The sequence below is a fragment of the Ambystoma mexicanum genome, chromosome 9 (assembly GCF_040938575.1).
Source record: "Ambystoma mexicanum isolate Mex_15411 chromosome 9, UKY_AmexF1_1, whole genome shotgun sequence".
NCBI classification, from domain to species: Eukaryota; Metazoa; Chordata; class Amphibia; order Caudata; family Ambystomatidae; genus Ambystoma; species Ambystoma mexicanum.
In genome coordinates, this window is record NC_090931.1 from 181,629,294 (window position 1) to 181,645,972 (window position 16,679).

Sequence of the window (16,679 nt, forward strand, 5' to 3'; positions counted from 1 at the left end):
GGGTCCCAGCGCACTCGGCGAATAGGCGGTCCCTCCTTCCCCCGCGCGCCCATGGTCAAAAGGGGGCGGGGCCAAGAAGTGCCACTTTTTTTTTCTTCGAGGAGGTAATTATTTGAAAAGGGCGCATCAGCACCCTGTTGTTATTAGATGAGCTCTTCCACCGCAGGGTCATTTAATAATAATGAGGCGCCTGACACGCCTTCTGACACTATGCCAGCTCGGGGGAGCCCTTGAAGGACTGCCCCGAGCTGGCGTAGTGGGGGGCTAATGGTGCCTTTTGTTGTTGAAGGCGCTGCGGCTGAGGGGCGCATTTGGTGACAATCGGGTGCTGAGCACCCGATTGTCATTGAATACGCCCGCCTGCCGCGCCTTCTCCCTCTACGCCAGCTCGGGGGAGCCCTTGAAAGACTTCCCCGAGCTGGCGTGGCGGGGGCTAGTGGCGCCATGGGGAGGCGTGGCGAGCCGGGCGACCAGGCCTGGTTGTGGCAGCAGTGGTGTGGAACTGCCAAAGTGTCACAGAAGTGCTAGAACATATTTGGGCACAGGCACTTACTGTTTTACAAATTAAGCACTTGGTATACACATGCAGTTGCAATTAAATGTTCATTAAAAAAGTATGCCCTCAAGAGTATGCTATCACAGAGAAACGGGGACCCCAAAGCCAGTTCAACTACCCACTCCCATGTGTGCTACTGAACAGGTACAGGTAAGTCGAGAGCCAACCAACCTCTTTCTCCTATATGTCCTACAGTACCATACAAATAAGGGGGATCGCTCTCCTGCAGCCTTTCTCCCAGTCATCGATTCTTGATGATTTACTGGTGCAGTCACAAAAAAAAAGATTTTTTGGGGGTTCATTTTGTTTACAAAAGTAGCGCATTGCTAAATCCCCCTGGCTGCCAGTTTGTTGTCCTTGGAGCGTCCCAGGCTCCCTAACCCCTGAGAGCCACCAACCTTGGGTACTATTTTATGGTTACCAGACATTTGGTCGAATGCATTTGATCGAATTACAATATGGTCGAATCAATTTGGTCGAAAAAATGGTCGAATTTTTTTTTTTTTTGGGGGGGGTCCCCCCCAACCCCCGTTTTTGGTGTTAAAACACCTTTTTTTTTACCTATACTAGAGCAAAAAAAAAATATATACTTTTAAACAAAAATTCAACCTTTTTTTTTCGACCAAATTGATTCGACCAATTTGTCATTCGATCAAATATATTCGACCATTTGACTGGACAGCTATTTTATAACAAATGAAAGACGTAGACAGAACAATAACTGTGTGAGTCAACTGAGAGATGAATGCACTCATGCTCCATTCAGAGAGGCTTTGAAAATGTAGCGCTGACAAATCAGAGAATCAGGGGGGCAAAGAAGCACTGCACATCTCTGCTCCCTCTTCATGGGTTTATGGTTGCCACCTGATTCCAAAATACATCTCCTAGTGTGCTGCTTTGGGTCAGGTGTCCCCCTTTAAGCTGTACACAATGATACATTGTCTGGTTGACATTCTATGTGATTTGTGTATTTTATAAAGGAAACTAAGACCACTAGAACCAGGGTAGGTGTCAGGCATGCACGCATGCACTAATGGCTTTAACTGGACAGGTATCTGGGCAGTTAAAGCCACATCTGCAAAGGCACCTCTGCAACAAAGCGGATACTTTCCTGGGTATTTGATGGCAATGCGTTGTTACCTGGGCTTTTGATGGCAATCCATGGTAGTGTCACAAGTACCTGGGCAGTTTTTCAGTCCTTATTGATGGAGCATGTAGCTAGGTATTTGATGGCAGAGAGGTAAATACCTGGGCAGTTGATCACAATCCTTAGGAATGGAGGAAATACCTGGGCAGCTGATGGTAATTCTTGATTAGGGTGAAAGCCATGGCAGTTGATGGCAATGGGGCAAGTTCCTGGGTATTTTTTGGCAACCATTGTCCATGGCCCAGGTTCCCCGTCAGTTGCTGTTCCTTCTTGGAAATACTGCAAACATCTAGGTAGTTTACTTGACAATTGTGCAAGCACCTGATTAGTAGCTGGGAATGGAGGATGGTCCTGGCAGTTGATGACCATTTCTGCGATGCAAAGCCAGACCAAGGAGGGGGATATCGGAGTACGTGGCTGATGCCCTCCTCTCCAGTGGCCGTCCTTCCACCATGATGGCACTTTCCAGGACCCTCGGTTGGGCAGCCTATGCTGGCAAAAGAGCTAAACCTGTTGGCTTTGCTAAAGCTAATTTTAAAGCTGTCACTGTTAATTCCAGTAATTGCAGTCCTGTGTTTTGATCACAATGGGCAACATCTGGGAAGGGCCACGGGCCACTTCGTTTCGTGTTGCTACAGAGTTGTGTTCTTGATAGGGCGGGCTGTCATTTGCGCAATTTGGAATATTTCGGTGAATGCCGTTTTTTATTTTGCACACTTTAATTCTCTCTGCATCCGTCTACAGTAACCTCAAACAAGCATTGGCAATGCCAAACGTTTGGGCTTTTGTGCAGGCAGGGGAAAGGCACTTGCCAGGCACAGCCATAGTGGTATTAACTGGCCATTGATTGTAGCAGGTGCAAAATAGTGTGAGTACCAGGGCCTCTAATAGCAGTCCCTGACAAATGAGGTGTATGCTTGTTTCTTGGAAAGTAAGACGTTATTAAGCATAAGTGGGGTGTACTTTTTTTTACTGACTCCTTCATTTTTTGAATAAGGGGTGTTTCAAATGAATGTTGAAAACCAGGAAAGTGGGAGTTTTTAAAACATGGAGACAACCATGGCTACATTTAGACGCGAGTGCTTCCATCAGTCCCAAACATCACCTGGGTGCAGGGTGAGCCTGGGTAACTCCTTTTTAACATTGTACACTACTTTACCAGAATTTCTCGTAAATTACAATGTTAAAAGCAGTTAACACTCTTCCCACCAAGTCTGAAACCACACTTGATTTTATTATACTTCAACAGCACATCTGATGTGTCCACTGAAAGGTTTAAGATTAAGCTACATCCCTAACTCTATCTGGTTACCCAGAGGTAACATCTTAGCAAATGTCACTTGTGGCTGGCCAATCTACAGAAGCCCAAATGTAAGTTTGAATTGTTGATGTTTTACTGAACTATGGCACCACATACGTCTTGCTTGGTGGTTTTTAATCGGGAAACGTCTTTACTTCTCTTGAATTGGGAACTTTTTTTTGGTGGTGGTGGTACTCCACCTTGCAGCTGTACCTTCTGTTTAGCAAGCATTTTATTCTCCCATCCTAGTTGTGTTGCTGGACGATTATAGAGCGGTGGAGTAGGGGCAGTGATGTCTTACTAGAATGCAACTCGAAGGCTTAAATCTCCTTCTTTCTTGACTTTAGTATATGCAGTGCATGCTAGCCAATGTTTCCACTTTTCCGCGCTGCGTGCGCCAACACCCCCTCCCTCCCCCGTGCACCAAGTTGGTGACTACATGCAAATTTGCGGTCATATAACTACTAGTGATGTCACTTCCTGTATTTGGGCCCCCCCTGGAAATTCATAAGTCCTCTCCCCTGACTACATGTGACCTTGGCACAAACCCTGGGAGCAGTGGAGTAACTTTGCTGAAAATGTTGGTGGGGACAGGACATCTGAAGAATAGGTGCTCCAGCCAAATGAATGGGAACAAAATGGTGTGCCATGAAAGTTGGGGCCCTGTCCCCCCCTTAAATGGCTGGGAGGGATGTTCTACCAGGAGCAGTGGTACACCACACTAAGCAATGCCCCCCACTCCACATCTACATACATGACAACCCTCATGATTTACGCGGGAGACACAAGACTTGTTAATCAAAAATATTGCTCTTTTGTTCTTTCTCCATCCTCAAATAATTCTAACCCCAATTCAAACCAATGGGAGCATTCAATTCTCCCTCTCCGGTGCGCAAACGTTGGCATATATTCCTCTGCTGCACATGACGAATACCAAAACGTAGGACTACCAGTATTGTGTCCTTCTGCACAAGAGCACAAATCCCAACTTCGCATGGTAACGAAATGTACAAGAAGCAAGCTGATGTTTCTGTTTCTTCTTCTTCTTCAACGATCACGTGGTGCGGATGTACGTAGCCTCGCGAGTTAGCGTGGGACACGTGCTCCCTGAATGTCACGTGTGCCACACGTAAGGAGGGGGGCGGAGCGTTGCTAAGGTCCGTTTTTCGGATGGGAACTAAACACTATCCTAGGAGATGGATGAGGCGGAGGATGGGCTGCAGGTAATGAGATCGGGGGTTGCGGGGAGAGGGAGGGGATACTAGAGGCACACAGATCCCCCCACAGGGCTAGATACCGTGAGGCAGAACCCACGAAAGTGGCAAGACCATGCATGCCTTACTATGGTCCTTTTAGCTTTGGATGAAAATAAGTATGAAGTTGAACCGTCGTTTCGTTGTCTATGGAGTCTACTCCTTTGACAGAGAACGAACTAGGAACGTCTGTTGAGCTTGAATGGGGGGTGCCAATGTGGTATTAACCACGGGCTCTAATCTTGAGTGGGTGAGAAAGGGTAGATGGAGAAATGTGGGGCAGATGTTGTGTAGATTGTAGGAATGGTGATGTCCTAAAACTTACCACACACAGAGACGTCTTAATGAGGAGCGAAAGGGGCACTTGACCCAGGCTGGCAACCACTCTGCTACCTGTTTTAAAGAGGACAGTGCATGTTGTATTCAGGGACGCAGCCAGCCCCAACATTTTGGAGGGCTGGAGTGCAGTTTTGAAATCTGGTAATGAGTGGGGCCATAACACCCTTTGCTCTGTTGAGCCCTGGAGGATAAACAGCTATTTCAACTTGCTTTTCTGCCACACTGTCAGGTGATTGCTGTGTCAGTGGGGCAATAAAAGGGTATGTCTGCTCTCTCACGATGACAGACTCCCTTGTTGCCATATAGGATTGTCCCCAGGCCACCCCTCACATCACACACGCACCTGACTGAATAAGGCACTGACACGTCTGCTCTGTTTGGGGTCCCGGCGGGGAATGAAGCCTTTCCGGTCCTCATTTATTTTAACCCGCATGCGCAAGCCGGAACGAGGCTCGCGCATGCGTATAAACAGTAATACGTTATGTAACATCCCTCCTTTTCTTTAAACAAAAAGAACGACAACACATCAACAGTGCAACTCACCATGAGTTAATTCGGGTTACCACCACAGCTGTCTAGGCATCAGTGTCCATGATATAGTCCTTGAATCGAGCTAGACGCTGCTGCGCTTCTCGGCTCGGGTATCTCCGTCTGTCGTCATGGGCCGGACATGGCGTTTCCCTTGATGGGGAGTCTCTGCTCCACTCCTGTGCCTCAGTTGTCGGGGTAGCCTCAAGGTTCTCAGTCTTGAGGACCTCTTGAGTTCCTTGCGGCGGGTTAACTTTGATCTTTTTGAAGTAGGATACATTCTGGGTCACAGTTCCTCTCTCGTTAGGAGCAGTTATCATTGAGCCTTTCACATGTGTCACCCCCAAGGGCTGAGGTTCATACGTGAAGGACATTTTCCCTTCAAGATGTCTGTTTCTTATCAGCACAGTATCTCCTACGGTGATGTTCTTGTGTTGTAGATTTCTCCGACTGCTTTCTCTCTCAATCTGGGCCTGTCGCTCCTGTCGGTCGCCATCATTGTCGATTACCCCAGGTTCTCTTCGCTCCACCTCGGGTATCAGACCTCTGGGACAGCGCTTAAACAATGCTTCCGCCCGTGCTACCCCCATGGATTGGTGTGGGGTCGCCCTATACTCTCTCAGGAATTCGAACAAGTTCTGGCGTAACTCCCCTCCACCATTTAGTGAAATACGGAAAACTTTGTTCAATGTCCGCATGAATTTTTCTGCTTCCCCATTTGCTCTTGGCCAGAGAGGTGTCACTCTTTGATGTCTGATGCCGCGGTCTTCCAGGTTTTTGGCTAATTCCTACCCGTGGAACGGTGGGCCATTCGGAGCAGAGTTCATATGGGAACCCATGTGTAACAAAAATTTTCTCCAGCGCCAATATAGTATGGTCGCATGCCGTCGACTCCACTAACTCAATCTCTGGGTATCTGGACTACTGATCCACCACTGCTAGAAAGTACATCCCCTTCCAGTGGACCCAAAGTCTACATGCACGGTTCCCCATGGTAGCTCACTTCTTTCCATGGATTGTATTGTGGGTCCCCTCTCGACTGGGCTGGCAGCTTGGCATGGAATCCAAATGCGCACAAACTCGTCTACATGCTTCTCTAGGTCCAAAAACCATACCTTCGCTCTCAACCTTGCTTTAGTTTTCGCCGCACCTTGGTGCCGTTTGTGGGCTAGCTCTAACACCTTAGCCACCAGGGAGCGAGGGATGACAATTTGCCATCCCCTCAATATCAGTCCTTCCTTTGACATAGAGAGTTCGTTTCGGGCCTTCCACAGTGCCTGCAAGTCTTGTTGTGCCTCTGTCTCTCGCCTGGTGCCGTTAGCTAACACGTCTTTCCACTCCACGCTGTCCTAATGATCTGAAATACCTCATCTGTTTCCAACGCTGCCACTATCTCTTGAAGTGAAAGTGCCACGGGCATGGCGGCTTCTACGACATTGCGAACCATTTCGATGCAGTCAACCACCTCTGGGTTTTCTTGAGTGCTGCCAGCCCCTGGGTGGGGAGACAAGTAGTCCACAGGGTTATTGGTGCCTGGCATGTACTGCAGTTTTACCCCATATTCAATCAGGGACAACATCCACCGCTCAATTCACGGTGGTGGTTTCGAGGATCCACCTGCCATGATGGGTATCAGTGGTTTGTGGTCTGTGATAACTACCACCGGTTTCCCCAGGATGTATAGCCTGAAATGTTTACACCCCCACAGGATGGCCAGCGCCTCCCTTTCAATTTGCAAATACCTCCTTTCTGTATCCGACAAAGCTTTGCTGGCATATGCAATGGGGTGCATTTGCCCCTGGGCATCTGCTTGTGGAAGCACTGCGCCCAGTCCTACAGGGCTAACGTCTACCACAATTTCGGATTCCTTCTCTGAATTAAAGTATGCCATTGTTTCCTTGCCCATTAGTGCCGTCTTAATGTCAGCGAATGCTTTCTGTTCTTTGGTGGTCCATGCCCAGACCACATCGTTCTTGGTCAGTGCCCTCAATGGCTCGGACAGAGACACCAGGTCCCGAATGAATCGGCCACAGTAGTTCACCATACCTAAGAAGCTTCTGACTTCCGAAGGTGTCTCTTGGGCTACCGCTTCTTGTATGTCACACACTTTCTCCGGGTCCGGGGATATGCCCCCTGCATGGAAGGTGAACCCAAAGAATTCAGTGCAGTCCTTGAGGAACCTGCATTTTTCCTTGTGGAGCATGAGACCAAGGCTTTTGATTCTGTCCAGAGTCTTTTCCAGTCTTATCATATGGTCAGCTTATGTGGAGGCAAAAACCAAGATGTCATTGCTCAGGTTGATGACCCCTTTTAGTCCTGCCAGGGCACGACAAACGACATTTTGAAAAACTTCTGCCGCTGAAGATACGCCAAAACTCAACCTTTTAAATTGGTATAATCCTTCGTGGGTGGTGGAAGTCGTAATGTAATGGGACTCTGGTTGAAGTTCCAATTGATGATACCCAGACCGGAGGTCCAATTTGGAGAACACTCTAGCCCCTTGTAGCTCGCCTATTATATCATCCAGTGTCAGCGTAATGTGTCTTTCCCGTTTAATCGCCGCATTGGACAGTCGCATGTCAACGCAAATGCGCACGGCTGCAGGCTGTTTAGGTTTTGGTGGCACCACAATTGGGGACACACATGGGGTAGGGCCTTGTACCCCTTCGATGATGTCCATATCAACCAATGTCTGTAATTCCTTCTCGACCTGCGCTCTGAGGTTAAACGGTATTCTCCTGTGCTTCAGCGCCGTCGGCCTCACTGACTCGTCGATGTGGAGCCTAATCGGGTACCCTTTCAGTTTACCCACCCCACGAAAGATGTCTGCGTTTCGTACCAGGAGGCGATCAGTGTCTGTTTGGTACACTGACATGGTAAAGTGTACAATGTCTAGCGCCTCTGAGGCAGCACAGCTCGGTAAAGAATGAGGGCTCGCATATGTGACGAAAAATCTGGCCTTTATCATATTCTGTCTGTGTGTGACGGGTGCCACAAAAACTCCTTGTATGGGTAAAGGCATGTCTCCCCCAAAGGTGTATATCCTTGCTTTGGTGACCTCAAGCCCCGGAGGACCTGGGAGGGCCTCATTATGCTCTGCCACCAGAACACAGACTGACGCCCCTGTGTCAATCAATACAGGCGTTGGGGTGTCTCCTATGTTGACCAGGCAGGTAGGTTGCCTCCATTTCTTTGCACCCGTCGCTATGTTGGAAATGAAGAACACTTCCTCTTCCTCTGCTATGTCCCGCTCCTGTATGCCCTGTTCTATCGCCGCTACATTCTTACATTTTCTAGGGCCGCCACTGCCGACTCTCGCTGGACCCCTGAATGTGGCCACCGGTGTCGCAGCCCTGCACACCTTTGCATAATGTCCGGGCGTGCTACACCTGCCACATACTCTTTTCTTTGCCGTGCATTCGCCCACATGTGGTAGATCATACCCACAGTATTGGCATGAATGCGGGTTATTGGAGTTTGGAGGACCATCAGGTTTTTTCTGGCCCCACCGTGTCTTCGTAGGAGTTGACCGGCCAATGGCAAACACTTCTTCACTCTTACCCGGGAGGACAGCTGCGTCCATCCGAGCACCCCTGCTCTCCGCTAACTCATATGCACGTCCAATGTCCAGAATTTGCGCTAGCGTGAGGCCAGGCTCTCAAAGGATCTGTCTTCTCAGCTTTCCCGAGCTGCACCCTTGAATAAGTTGGTTGCGTACCATGCCTTCCTCATTCTCCCACCTGCATGTGCTGGCCAAATGGCTTAACCTTCCGCAGAACTGGTCCAATGACTCTTCTCCCAACTGCTTCTCTGCACACATGACAAACATGTCATAATCCATGTTTGCTAAAGGTAGGAAATTATTTTGTAGGACCAATTTGACGTCTGCGTAGGTGGTCGCCTGCAAGTTCAATGAGTCAAAAATCCTGTGCACCTCTGAGCCAGCCGAATAAAGCATTGTTGCCACTTTTGCATCATCCTCTGTCTCCCCCGTGGCTCTAAAGAAAATTTCCAGCTTCTTCAACCATGACAACCATTTGGGCCCAAGCTTAGACAGGGCCCCGAAAGGTCAAACTCCGGCATGGGCGCCAAAGTACCTTGTTGTCTGTGTGGCACTTGCGCTGGAGCAACGGCGGCACCATCCTGTTCTCCCATGCTTACAGACCGCATGAGGACACTACAGTAATATTTGAGGCCGTAAGTCTGTCCTCTTCTTCAGAGGATGCACTCCCCACTCACTTGGATGGCACCTTCTGTTGGTGTTCCTCTCACAGGCAGGATGGGCTTCTGACGCTGTTATCTTCACAGCTGAAGGAATGTAGTGGAGTGACCTCTGCAGCCACCCTCACCTGGCACAAAACAGTCTTCAGAGCACCTGAAGGTGGTATTTTCCTTTGAGGTACCTCCCCTTGGCAGGATCCGCACACGCAGCTTCTCTCCTCTTGATTGCAGGAGTAGAGTAGGCTGAGGTTTCCCATCCTCATGTAGAATCAACAAATCACGGCCATCGTGAGACTGATGGCCATGAAGGTTCCAAAAATTGTTCAATTATATATCACAAACGGCGCACGAGCACCCTTTCGGGCCGCAACCATCGCGTACAATATGCCAAGATGACGGCCAACTTGCCGCGTAGGATTCGGTACTGCGGAGCGTGTCGGAACACCTCGTCTGACGTTGAGAAACCCCTGGAGGATTCCGCTCACTCTCACGCTCCTTTCCTCGTCGCCAATGTTTTCCATGTAGGATTGCCACAGGCCGCCCCTCGCATCACACACGCACCTGACTCAATAAGGCACTGACACGTCTGCTCTGTTTGGGGTCCCGGCGGCGAATTAAGCCTTCCGGTCCTCATTTATTTTAACCCGCATGCGCGAGCCGGAACGAGGCTCGCGCATGCGTATAAACAGTAATATGCTACGTAACATCCCTGTGCCAGGGAAGACAACTGGCATTTTTATTTCTTGGCTCTGCTGCCAGTGATCCTACAGCGTGAGACCCCGCAACAACTGGCGACGAAGGTGGGATACCATAAAATCCCCTTGCACGTCGAGTCCTTGGCAATAACCTTTTCATCACATGCCATACTCTTTCGGTCCAAGCGCCTGAGCTTCGGCGTACCATCGGCAGCTGACGTGTTCCTGCTTACCATCAGTGGTGTGTTGGCAGGACTCCCCGGGGTGCTCAATGTGAGTGATGATGTACTGATTTTCTTGTCGCCTGGAGAACACTGGTCCCGGCTCACGGCTATATTGTTATGTTATGTTGATTTATACCGTGCACCGCTACCACCCAGGGGCAGTCTCCAGGTGCTTTTATTGGAGAGGCTTGCTCAACAGGCTTACCCTGAACAGAAGAAAATACAGATTCCTGGAATCCAATGTTGATTTCTTTGGATTTGTCTTTCATGACAGGGGGCTGTCACCGCACCCAAGGAAAGTGGCAAATATCAGGAATGCAGCTGCCCCAGAATCTCAATCGGAAGGCAGGAGCTTCTTTGGAGTGGTGAACTTCTGTGGGAGGTCCATCCCCAATCTGGCCACTGTCACAGAACTTCTTTTTCCGCTAAGCAAGAATGTTAAAGACTGGTGTTGGCGGCGTGTTGAACAAGAGGTGCTCAAGGCCACCAAGGAGGCCCTAGTTGCAGACCCCACCATGGCGTATTTTGATCCAGCCAAGGACACCAAGATGTGGTCGATGCAAACCTCGACGGCATGGTTGCGGTCCTGCTGCAGGTAATGGAGTATGGCGAGCATAAACCTGTCGCATAAGCGAGTAAAGCTCTAATCCCCATCCAATGGCGGTACTCGCAGATAGCGAGAGAGAGGCTCTCGCAGTCCTGTGAGGATGTAAACATTTTCATATGTACATCTATGGTAATCCGGTCACTGTGGTTACGGACCACAAGCCGCTGGTGCCTATCATGGGAGGGTCAGCGCCTCGGCTGCCAATCCGACTCAAAAGGTGGCTTCTTCGGCTACAGAAATATGAAGTCTCGCTAGTCTTCAAAGCGATGGTGGACAATCCTGCAGACTATCTGTCTCACCACAGGAGCCAGATGTAATTCTGGACGAAGTTGGCAGCCGCTCGAGTCAGCACTCACGGACTTCCTCATGGTGTACTGCCTCACCCCGCTCCACCACAGGGGTGGCACTGGCGGAAACGTTCTTTGGCCGTAAAGTGAGGTCCACCATCCAGAGAATGGATCCTGGTCACGGGCGGTGGTGGATCCCGTCCTGGTTCAAGAGTAGCATGAGCGCTCTAGTGTCAAGGAGTCGGCTTGCAGGGGACTGGTGGAGCAACCTATGGAGGTCAGATATCAGGTGCTAGCAAGAACAGAGCTCTGTCTGCCCCATGATCCAGTCCTGTGAACAGTGGCTGAACGTCCGGGGACCATGATCACGGTGGTCCGGGGACAGGACTCACTCACCAGAAACAGCAGCTGGCTCTGGCTCCTTCAAGGGACCCCTGGTAATGAGCATCCGCAACACGAAAGCAGCCCCACCCCGCGATTGATTTTAAACATTTCTTTTTATAACGCGCCTAACACCGTATCTGAGTTCGGTTTCTAAGTGCGGATCCGGGATTTGAACCTCTGTTGCTCTGCGTGGTCTTACTTCCAAGAGTGCTGGAGTTGCTTTGTGCCCTCCATGAGTAGGTCATCCAGTCCTGATGTTTCCTTCCCAGCAAGATTAAAAGTCCCAGTATGCAAAGAATAAAGCCTAGGCTGGATGACCCAGTTATATACCACATGTGCAAACGCTATAGATCTGCGTCTCTCTGATGTGTCGCTCTCTCCCCCTGTCTCTCTCCCCCCCCCCCCCCTTGTCTCTCTCTCGCCCCCTGTCTCTATACCTCTTTTTGTTTTCTGCCCCCCCCCCCGCCTCTTTTCTCCCCACCCACTCATTCAATCTTGCTTCTCTCACACTCGGTGGCAGATCCAGGTTTTTAAAAGGGGCCTGCAGCATTTCAAGAATGGAGTCTTGGGACCAGGGTGGGCGAGAGAAACCGGTGGGTAATATGAAGGGGGAAGAGATTTTATTAACTAAATGGTGCATTGTGTTGTGGTGGACTGCACCATCCATCTGTAGGCTAGAGTGTAAAAGTATACATTTTGCAGTTGTCCCTTGTTTTCAACATGTTGCGAACAATCTGTAGTCTCTGTCACCATTTTAGCGTAAAGGTGAGAAAGCAGAGTGAGGCTCGCACCAGCCAGGGCCAAATGGCTCATTTTAGCTCCACTTTCATGCCAGTACCTGGGTAATACATGGGCCAAGCCTTGCCTGCTTGGATAATAAGTAAAGTACATTACAAAAAAAAAATCCTGCCACAGGTGGGCTCTGCAACCTCGCTGCATTAAAAACTCCTGCGCAATGGTCCTCAACCCTGAAAAAATGCAGCTAGCTCATTCCCTATTAAGAACTCCTTTTTTTATATCAATGCAGATGCAGGAAAGCTACTCCATCTTGGTCTGCCCCTCAAAAAGAAAATAAATAAGTGTTGCTTTTCTAACCGTTGGCCCACCCCCTGCAGTGATTGTCAGTACTCTCCTTTTATCCCCACCCAACGTGCCACCACACACACACATTTCGAATCGGCCTCACGGCCCTCTGCCGCAGTCTTTGTGAGAAGAGCTGATCGGTCCACTCAACCCTACCTTTCCACCTACGGAACCCTTCCTCGCATGATTCTCCTACCCATTCCAGCTACCTCTGCAACCTCCCCAATATACCTGTAATGTCATGGGTGCGTTACCTATGTGCAGTGCTCTGCTAATTTCTAGCTGGATTTCTACTTTGTAAATCCGATACATGCATACATACAAAGGCGCAGCCGGCGACATGCGCCCGATATGAAATTGTGCCATGGACACTGTTAATGGATAATTTGAGCAACCATTTTCCAAGATAAAAGCCACTAATAGATGGCAATTAATGTGCATGTTTACTGATTATAACTGCAAAAGGTGTGTGATGTGCGCATTTGTTTAGGAAAGCCTCACACATCTCCAGGTACCTACCCAAATGTGTGCCTTCCCCCAATACAAATGGAGTTGTCTAACTAAATACCCATTTTAAAATTGCATCTTCATTTTAATCATCTCTGAACGTTTGACCCCAAAAAGTTGCTTGTGGAACTTCACACTTTCTTAACATAATGCATGGTAGCAATCTTCATGTTTGTGTCAAACACTGACTATAGGCAGGTGACTTTATCACAGTTTCATTTCTTACCTCCCATCTCACATGCATTTATCACACAGTCTGCACACTTATTTCACAGCCATGCATGCCGCATAGCCCTCCTTAGACTTCAGTGTGCTTTCACCTGTTAAAAACAAAAACATTGGATTACACTTTCCTAGGAGTCTCAATAGGTTAAGGTATGTTCATTTTGCAGGGGTCTTGAAAGTAGTTTGAAAACCCAGAAGAGGGTTTTTTTTCTCACATTAATTAACGTCATGGTATTTGTATTCTTCTCTTCTGGAGGGGTCACTTAAGCTGCATCACCTTTTTGTTTTTCTAGACATGTTTCTACAAGGATTTACACGTATGTTAAGTTTGTTTATTTTGTGATTTGAGCATTTTTCAAGTCGTCGCCTTTAAAGATTATTTTAGCCTGTGGAAGCCAAATATGAAGACATATCTATACCCACTAGAACTGATAATATATGTGCTGAAGTGCCTAAACTGCAAACTGGCCTCAGATCCTGGCTTCAACACTTTACTAAATTGTGTGATCCTGGGCAAATAATTACCTGCCAGATTTGTGAGTTCCTGAAGGAACAGTGTTTTACTTCACAGTGTCTGCTATGTACAGCTTTAATCATGGTTTTACTAGTCTATACTAGTGTTGCTCTTTTTTTAAATAATTGTGACTATTTATATATTTCATAACAATTATTTGTCTGTCTGTTGCGCGCTCATTGAACTTTTTGCAACCTCGTGATGCTCCGCGGTATATAAGACTGAGTTTACTCTCGGCGATTTCCTTTTCTGTGATGCCAGTTAAAGGTCTGTCAGTGCATATGCAAAGTATTTGTCGTGCACATCTTATACTGCACCTGTCCATGTGCAGAAATCCTAGAACTGGCCGTAGTTACCACCTTTTCTCTGATTAAACCAGATGTGGGCAAGACATGTGGTGAGGCAGGATGGCAGGTATAGGTTTTGTGTTTGGTTTATATTTATAGACTGGGCTTGCAAAATCTACTAGCCCACTGGCATTGGAAAGTAGTTTTTTTGAAGGCCGAGTACCATTTGCACGATACTCAACCTTGCTGGCAAGAACGGTGATGTTAGAAACCTATTTTTCATCTATTTTACACGCACTTTGCAGTAAATGCCAAATACAAGTTTCATTGTGCATGCTTGAAAGCATTGCAACAAATGGGTAGTGTGCTTATGGCGACATGCACCATTTTACAAAAAGCAGTTGTAAATATTGTCACCAGTCACTTTGGTGCTTTTCTCTTCAGTCGAGTATGTAAACTAAGGAACTTGCCCTGCAGGTATAGTGGGATTTTTAAGAATTTTCAAGGCCTGGTAGACTTAAAGGCACCGTCTTAATAATTTGTTCTGATAAAGATATATTCTTTTTGTGAGTCATTGAGACCTGCATACTGCTAGATGAGGCAATTAAAAAGCACAGTCCCATAAAAGAATGAAACGCACATCATGGTCATAGGCGCAACAGTTTTAAGTAGTTGTTCAGCATAATTGTTTTTTGCTGAAAGAGCTAGTAGTTTAATAGAGAAGAACTGGGAACTCTGTGAGGTTTTGGTTTTCAGCTACTAAATTTCGCATTTCACCACTGATTACTCAAACATTGCCCAGTCACTGCTGCCTGTCTTTGTATTTGGGCATGGCACCCTGTAAATAGCCAAAGACACACACAAGGCTGTCGGTCCCCACTGTGTCTGAAGCGATTGACACCTTTGCATAGCTTTGAAGGTGCGCAGGAAGCTTGACTCCCTCATCCGCCTTCTGCTTTTCGATCACCCTATCAGGACGAGCTGCAACAGTGAACTTTATTGTCATGGCCACAATGATTGATGGCACGATGAGAAGGGTCCTGCATCCGCACATTTGTAGGGTGGGGGTCTATTGATATTGAGTTGGCAGTTTTTTGTCCTCTGCCAATGTATTTATGCTGCTGCTGCTCTTATGACGTGAGAAACTTGCCATACTCTTGCCGTTGGAGCCAGGGGTTGGTCATAACATGAGATTGATCCCTTACGCCTCTAAGTGGGAGGGCTTTAGCCGCCCGCCCCAGCCCATGCCTGGCGGCACCCATGTTTGTGTTGCATAAAAATACTAATGTCATTGTGTAGAGTGCTGCTGCTGTGAACCCCACTGACTGGCTGTTGTTGACAACTAAGGTCCGATTAATCCTGTAATGCCCGGTTTATTTACTGGTGGCCGTCGTTACTCCTAGTCCTACTCTCCTTGGCACAGTACTTACTCTATGAGACTCCCGCTTCCATGACAGGAATCCTTTTTCAAAACTTTTCCTTTCCCCTGGACTCCGTCCCCTATCACCTGAGGCAAAAAGCCCACTCTTTCCATGATGCCTTAGTTCCATCTCATAGCTTGTTATGGACCCAGACATCACTCCCAATTGGTGGGGGTGTGGGACGTAAGTACCATGACATTGAAGAGTAGGAATAATGAATATTACTATAAGTAATCCCGGAATTATCTCTACATCCCTCAGTACATCCACTATAAGGAATGCCCAGCCATGCAAATAGGTGGATTAATAATGAATTGGACTCAGAAAAGGCTGCTAACGACACATCACCCTTGTTGCAGGTCACGACACTTCATTGCACTGCCAAGGCACTTAACACCCCTGTGACAAAGGCTGTAGACGAGTGTCCAGGGATTCTAGAGAAATACTGTCGATTGAATGTATTCAGGGTCCACATTGGTGGCTACTTAGCAAATGTCCAGAATAGGAACCCACTTAGCCTCTGCTCATGAGACCACAACCCGCACCCCTTCGATGGACTTTCTTTCTACATCTTTGTGCAGGGGCACCCCTGCAATGTTGTTCGCTTCCACAATTCCCCTCCCGTATCCACCTGCTGATGGAGAAAACCAAGGCTTTCATGCCAGGAGAAGCCCTGCTAAATGTCATGCACAGACTGCCCAAATGCTGAAAGTCCTGGATCTTGTGCAAACATTTCATCCCCGCCATTTTAACGTTTAATAAATGCAATCTCTTCTTTTCCCCAGAGGAAGTATATGGAAACAATGCTGGCAGCACCACATCTTGAGATTGATGGAATGTTGAGAGTACTTTAGGAATAAAGTTTGGATCACACAGCAAAACTAGCACCTTGTGAAGTTCCTGTAGGGACCGAGCTTTACACAAAAGAGCCCCCACCTCCCTCAAGCTCACTGCTGAGGTTATGTCTACCAAAAGGTAACTTTTACTGTTAAGTACTTTTAATGATACTGGCTGCAAAGGCTCAAATGGAGCTCCCTGAAGAGATTGTAAAATCATAGGAAAACCCCATGCTTGGACCCCTGGCTAAGACAAACAAGTTTT

At 48.0% G+C, this 16,679-nt stretch overlaps 1 protein-coding gene across 1 annotated transcript in view; it reads left to right on the forward strand.

The window, feature by feature from the left end:
* Nucleotides 1-4,130: 4,130 nt before the first annotated feature.
* The window catches only part of IFT46 (intraflagellar transport 46), a 229,254-nt gene continuing 216,705 nt past the window's right edge, over nt 4,131-16,679 (forward strand). Inside the window, exon 1 of the mRNA XM_069614429.1 lies at nt 4,131-4,226. Coding sequence (XP_069470530.1) covers nt 4,200-4,226 — 27 coding nt within the window. The 5' untranslated portion in view covers nt 4,131-4,199. The remainder of the gene's footprint in view (nt 4,227-16,679) is intronic.